Source organism: Octopus bimaculoides, chromosome 1 (genome assembly GCF_001194135.2).
Source record: "Octopus bimaculoides isolate UCB-OBI-ISO-001 chromosome 1, ASM119413v2, whole genome shotgun sequence".
Taxonomy (NCBI): Eukaryota; Metazoa; Mollusca; class Cephalopoda; order Octopoda; family Octopodidae; genus Octopus; species Octopus bimaculoides.
In genome coordinates this window covers 115392193-115399909 of record NC_068981.1, presented here as the reverse complement: position 1 = coordinate 115399909, position 7717 = coordinate 115392193, and the positions used below count along the sequence as shown (strand labels likewise).

The window sequence follows — 7717 nt, the reverse complement described above, 5'->3', positions numbered from 1 at the left end:
TATATATATATATATATATATATATACATATATATTACTCAGCAACAGCAGCGGCAGCGGCAGCAGCAGCGGCAGCAGCAGCGGCAGCAGCAGCGGCAGCAGCAGCGGCAGCAGCAGTAGTAGTAGTAGTAGTAGTAGTAGTAGTAGTAGTGTGTAAAATTAACACGGCTCTAAACATGTACTATCTTTGACACCAAAGATAACATATTTTTCAGAGGTTTACTTCCGGTAACCAGGAGTCAATGACAGAGTTGTATCAATATGACTCAAAAGACAGACGCTTTACAGGAAATGATTCTCAAAGAGATCTGGACGATGGTGTAAGAGAATATGAAAGTGGGGTGATGGACGAAGAAATGTGTATGGCCTTCATAGAAACAGCAGGGGTACGGTTGTCGATTTTTGTAAGTGACGAGATATAATCGAATCAATAGTTTCTGCACTATTTACTACTTGTTCATTTATCGACTTCAAATTTGATAAAAAAAAATTCAAAGAAGTAGGCGTTTGAAACAAAGATATCGACTTATTGTGAAACAGTTAAAACAGTGTTTTATGCAACTTATGCTAGTTCAATTTTCTCAAACAGAATTTAGATGTTTGACTAGGCATAAAGCCAATTTTCTTTGTAGTGGGTGAACGAGAACAGTATTTCGTCCCGACCATTCGTATATCACTTTCTACCGTTGCTATCAACATTGATTTAAATATTAGTGTGGTGCCTGGAAATTTTAAGCAACCTCTTGCTGGTTATGGGGCAAGAGAAAAGAGTTAAGATGGAGGCCAGGAGGAGATGTTGAGCAGTGATTTGACCACCTCTGCTGACCCACCAACGGGAGGGTATTACTGTTCAGGGTCGAAACATCTAACGATCGTTGGATACTGCTTGATAACTTCAATTCCTCCTGCAATTAGAAGAGCAATGGGTGGTTGTGCGTAGGATGGGAGAGGCAGCAGAAAGAACCACTTGCTAGTTATGGGGCAAGGGGAAAGTATAAAGCTAGCAGACATGAGGAGATTTGGCCACCACTGCTGAACCACCAACAGAAGGACGTTACGATTCCAGATCGAAACACCCGATGATTGTTGGATACTGTCTGCTAACTTCAATTCCTCCTGGTCAAAGCTACGTACACGAAAGTGAATGGAAAAGAAGCAACTTCTTCTAGGTTTTATCGATAACATTGTTCTTATTTGTTTTGGCTCATAAATTTGTAGATCTGCATAACTTTATTTTGTTACGGGAAAAATTTCGATTATGGCTTTCATTTTGTTCCATAGTTAAGGTAGATAACACTCGAACAAATGTCATCACAAGCAGAAAAATATTATAGATAATTGTTGTGTTTTATGTAGGGCGCAACGAAAATGGAATTTATTTTCTAACCTCTAGATTATAAGATCAAACCTTGCAAGAGTCAAAACTTACTTATCGTCTTTTGTAAGACTCCAAGATATGCAGGAAAAATATATACCTGGTTGATTAAATCTGCTATATCTCCAATCTGAAAATTAAATCTTATGTCTATGGAAGCAACTCCCAGAGGATAGATTAGATCTTACAATGTTTATGAAAGGGGAACTGAAAATGACTACAAGAAAGAATCTATCCAGATCTTCACATTAGTTCACTGAGACATCTAACACTAAGATATTCGTCTATCTTTTTGTATATCATATATGCTGTTGCCATATACGAACACGAAGATAATTTAAGCCAATGAGAAAGCTTCTATGTAATTGTTTGACATGCTAAAAATAGCAATAGCATTTTCGTATCGCACTCAAGTCATAAAATGGGATACATTAAATAATGTTATTGAGTATTTTTTTTTCTTAGGAAAAAGACTATAGGTCTGAATGTCAGGACATCAACACAGATTAATTATGGTATATATTCTGTTAGAAATGGTATCTATTTATTGAAAAATCCTAATATTGGCACAAAATGACAAAATGTGGGGAAGGTTATAGACTACAGCGTTTAGCTAAAGCGTATGTTATGAAGCCCAGGTGGATAAAAGACAAACTTAATCTCGCTGCATTTGATTGCAGAATGTAAAGAGTGTTACTAACTACTACATCTTATATTTCTTATATTTTATTCTATACATTACCGATTCTTTCGTCCATTAATAACGCAATTTCATTGAATGAGGGAGATGCTTCTGCGTTTGGCGTTGTTATTATCTGAGCTTGTGAGTAGTAAAAAAAACAAAAGAGGAGAAAGAGAAAAAGTATGTGTATGTGTGCAGTTTTCTGTACATTAAAAATATATGCACGTGTGTGTATACACACGCACTCACACACACACACACACACACACACACACACACACACACACGCACACATTAATGTATATCCACTACATATGTGGAAATCTGTGGGTGTTTTTGTTTGTGGCGTTGTTATCTAACTCCTCCTACATCGGTTTCTCGATTTTGATGAAACTTGATACGTGATTAGCCTGATTAGCCTGTTATTACGTAACATGCTTCACGATTTTAGTATACATACATTATTTGTATTTCCTCCTAAGTTCTATATACTCTGGGAACGTATTAAATCCCTTTTCGGGGCTACTTTATTTGAACTCTTACTATCGGGTAATTGATTTCATATTTATTACATAACTGACTTCACAATTTGGGTATTCATAACTTATTGAGAATTTTTAAAAACAAGATCCTGTGTAAGACAGTTCGGTATCCTCAATAAATGCACAAAAACCGTTTTAAGGGCTACATATTTTGTATTGTTATTACTGGATTAGCGAAACAGTTATGAGAACGGAACTAAGGGATAAGCCCCGCTTTCCTGGGAATTACCGGGTACGTCAGCTAGTATACACATACGCGCGCATATGTCATGAACACCTGCAGATACAAACCAACATGCAGATAATTGAGTTGAAGTGGGTGGCTACAAGATTGGCTTTTCTGAAGTTTAAATCTAAAAAGTCCTAGTATACTTGGCTCCAAATGATGATGATGATGATGATGACAGTGGTGGTTGTGTTAGTGGTATGAGAAGTCTTATTGGGATAGTGCTGCGGTCATGATCTTATTAACAATACTCATCTCAACGAGAAAATATTTATGAATAAATGCTTTGAAACCGAAAGACTTAAACCAGATTATAAATCCATATTAACATTAACGGTCACTGATTGACTTGGTCATGTTAGCAAATGTTTTAAGTGGTATTCTCGAAAACGGGAGTTTCCAGGCAAAGGAAGTGAGAGAAAATGTTCAAATCCAGTTCATAAGCTGAACAGTCTATAAGCAAGACTTTTAAACATTTCAACATGTAACTCTTCACCAATATTGATTTCACATTTTGGCACATGGCCAGCAATTTCGGAGGAAGGAGATAAGTAAATGACGTCGACCCCAGTACTCAACTGGAACTTATTTTATCAACCTCGAAAAGATGAAAAGCAAAGTCGACCTCGGCGGAATTTGAATTCAGAACGCAAACACGGATAAAAAGCATTTTCCTCGGTGTGCTAAATTCTACTGATGGAGTTGGAGTCCAGTTCCTTCTTCATTAGTTACCACTACAAAATTCTTTTACTTTTTCCAAGCCAGGAGAAATAAAAGTCAAATTTATTTATGAAGAATTTGAACATAAAATCCTTATAGTGATGGCCTGTACCCTAAACGATACCCTAGACTTCCAGTACTTTCTCTCGTTTTTTTTCCAAAATACATTTCTGCAGTATTAACTGAGGTCTCGATGGATTTACGACTTGTAGGAAATCTTGCTAAAGTAAACAAAATGCATGCACTGAGGTTGATACAATGGCTTCCCGAATACTTTTATGAATAAGGATAAAAGAAGACAACTTTTTGAACCGAAGAGATCAAGAGCTTGTGAGTAGTAAAAAAAACAAAAGAGGAGAAAGAGAAAAAGTATATGTAACAGAGGACGTTGATGAAAGAGCCGTTGATGAGAAAGTTCGGTGCATTGGAGTAGAAATATAGATAGGGAGAAAAACAGATGCACAATATATGCGTGTATTTGTTTATGTGCCGATATACGCATGCACGCATATACACACAAAGACAGAGAATAATAATTATGTGAGCTATTCCTTTCATTCAGTAAGCTTTTGATGGGCCAAATTGAAAAAAGAAAAAAAAGGATAGATAAAAAAAAAGAAAGTTGTAAAAGATCATCGAAAAGAAAAAAAGATGAAAAGACCCCCAAAAAGTTGTGTTCTTCATTCGAAACATGTTCTTTAGTTTCTTAACTTTTTTTTCTCTGTGGCTTGAAATCGTATTAGGCACAAATGTTAAATAGATATTTCCAGTCGTCTCCCCACTCTAAACAAAAAAATGTACTTTTGTGCCAAAATTGATTTCAGTCTACAGCCTGTATATGCGAGTTCACACACACACACACACACAAAATCTCTATACACACATGTGCGTGTGCGATCAATTTGCGCAAACAATATTTATGTAGATAAGTTTATACGCATCAATGCATATATATCTGATATGCTCGTGTGTGTGTGTGTGTGTGTGTGTGTGTGTGTGTGTGTGTGTGTGTGTGTGTGTGTGTGTGTGTGTGTGTGTGTGTGTGTGCGTGCGTATGCTTGCATTTATAAGTGTGGATATATATGCTCACACACGCATATTCGCATGCAGTCAGTGAAAACTTCACTGATGGCGGTACCCGGATGAGACAGATTGTTGAGTATCAGCCATTATAAACAGCCACTTATCAAAACTAAGATCCAGATTTGAACGCGAGACATACCGTAACACATTGGTAGTTTCTGGTTTGAAGTTACATCAAATTAATTTGATTAGATTACTATTCTTGATATTCTTACGAACTAAGACTATGCAGATTAAAATTGACACAATTAAAACTCAATAAAACACAAAGAACGGATTTGAAGACTATTCGTAAAAAACTAATCACCGTCATTTTTCATCTGCATATATACAGCATGATGCTACATACATACGCACATACAAATACACGCCACTACCCATACTCACACACTTATGGTGATGTCTATGTTGTTCAAAGAATGCATCCGGATGTTATGATTTTGGTCTACTCAGAAAAGACCACAATTCACTGAAGAGATGCGAGTTGTGACTCTGGCCTTGTTGTAAGAAGAATATAAGCATCAAGAATGCTTATGTCGTTACATTTTGCTCTCTCTCTCTCTCTCTCTCTCTCTCTCTCTCTCTCATTGTAGGTTAACTCTGATCAAAATATAATATATAGTGTAATCTTTCGTTTGTTGATAGGTTTAGCAAATTAAATCACTTAATACATTTGAGAATTATTAATATTGTTATATAGTTATTTATTTGCAACAAAACACTTCAGTAAAGAAGATTGTGGGCCAAGTTTAATGAAACATGCGGTAATTGCCAGATTTGTTGACAAATGGCTACTGGTAAAATGAAATTATATGAGAGTATATATTCGCTTCGCTTGGAAGAAGTAGTAGCGCGGTATTTTTAAACATAAGATAGCATCCCTTGGATCGTGAGCATTAGTTCATTTTAAAATTTCCAATAATTAGAGGAAAAATTTCTTCGTAAGAATATTATGCTGTATCGAAATTAAGTGTTTAGATTTAATTTGCTTTCGTGTCTGATTAGAATGCTGGTATCTAGATGTTGTGGTTTGATGACCTACTCCAACAGCTAAAACTCAACGTAAAGCCAGAGAACTTGAGCATAACGAAACTAATGCAGGTACCATAATGGTGTATAAAAAAGACTAAAATCTACTAATTACCCTCTCCAGTACATGTCACACGAATGACGTGTAAAATTTGTATCAGAAACTGTTATATCTCTCACAAGAGCAGTCAGAACTTTCGAAAGAATACGACAATTTACCTTGTACATGATCAGTTCCAGGAATGCCATAAGCATGTAATACCGTCAATAGTCCAATCAGCCATATCAGTAAAATCTGAAAGTTGATGAAAAGAAATATTTGAATATATTTTGTTATTTTAAATTCATTTTCATTAATATATATTTTTTTTGTTTTTTGTTTTATTTCTATTATTGATACAGGTAGGTTATATACAAGTTAAAAATGGAGTGACAACGCCTGATATATTTATGGACACCTCCTGTCCAATCTGAACATCTGCAGGTCAATGACTTCGGGAATAGGGAGAGAACTGCAGAGGTAAACCGGTCTGAATGCTTACAAAAGTGAGTTGATTGAGTCGCTTAAGCATTGAATGAAATTATTTCGGTAATTATTCCGAATTTTTGCATTCTGAGTTCAAATCCCGCTTAAATATCAATACTAAAAAGAGGGATAAAGAGAGAGTAACAATGTGAATATAAAATGATAGAGTAACAAATAGATAGAAAGATGTGTGCATTGGCTCACATATATATGTGTTTATATATGTAGCTGTTTACATACACATAAATAGATACACAGCGAAATAGACAATCGCGCAATCCACATATTTGCGTATATTGTATGCAACAGACTACTTCAAATTTGTCTTTCACTCTTTCTGATTTGATAAAGAACCAGTCTGAGATGGTCGACAGATTCGTTGAGCTGTCTTGAGGTATTTAGTCTGATTCTTGCTGCTTACAACGCTGTCAGGTTGAAGGGTGTAACGATAGTTAACTGCGTTGATTTAAAATGTTACGTGAAAAAAAAAAACGGAATATTCTTCTCTAACAATAATGATCAGTTAATCCCCCTCATGAGACACACACCATAGATATCCATCATGTGATATTTGGTGGATGGATGAAAAATGCATGATCATATGATTTTCATACAGCGTTTGGTGATATTTCCTAAAAACAAATGTATAAAACGGGGAATCAGTATCAGATCACAAGAATATGCTTGTTTGTTTTTTTAATTTAAAGCAATTGTTATACAATTTCTCGGGCCTAATTCCCCTGAACCAGACTCTCTTATTTAGGTGAGTATATCTTATTAGAATTATGTTATCTGTTGTATAACTTTAATTCACCTCTGATTATGCAAACTTATAGAAAGCTTGACCTTTTTCAGTAGTCAGGGTTAAGATTATTTGCTATTTCTAGCAAGTAACCGATCACTCTGTGGTTTCCCCACTGGCTTGGTGTTGCTTTGGAAAAAAGAAAAAGAATAAGCAAGGTCAATTATGCATAGCAATACAAACCATGTGAAATAATATATGTTGGGTATGTAAAGCTATTCGGACTTATATGAAGCGTCGGCCGTTCAGATATAAGACATATGTTTTAGATTTACAAGGCAGAAGAATGAGAGTATATTATATTTACACCTTTCACAATATCAGTAGATGAAGATTGATACGATTGAAATTGTGTAACATCCATTTATTTCTCAATAGCACAAATGACGTAAATAAATAAATAAATATATATATAACCCCCAACCCCTAACTCTTTCACGTTATATATATATATATATATATATATATATAATAGACCAACAGAGATACCCGGCGTTGCTCGGCATTAACATGGCAGTTTTTTTATTGTTTCACCTGTTGCGGTCATGTGACTGCGGCCAGGATTTATTCTTTATAAGCCTAGTACTTATTTATCGGTGTGTTTTGCCAAACGGCCACGTCACGGGTACGTAAACATAGCAACATCGGTTATCAAGTGATGGAGAGGTCACAAAGAGAGACACACACGCACACACACAGATATACATATATTTACATACATATATATATGTA

The 7717-nt window shown here is 35.5% G+C and overlaps 1 protein-coding gene across 1 annotated transcript in view; it reads right to left on the bottom strand.

Annotated features, from left to right (window-relative positions):
- LOC106876867 (A disintegrin and metalloproteinase with thrombospondin motifs 16) overlaps positions 1–7717 on the bottom strand; it is a 346691-nt gene that overhangs the window by 185631 nt on the left and 153343 nt on the right. The window contains exon 2 of the mRNA XM_014925608.2: positions 5877–5952. Coding sequence (XP_014781094.1) covers positions 5877–5952 — 76 coding nt within the window. The remainder of the gene's footprint in view (positions 1–5876; positions 5953–7717) is intronic.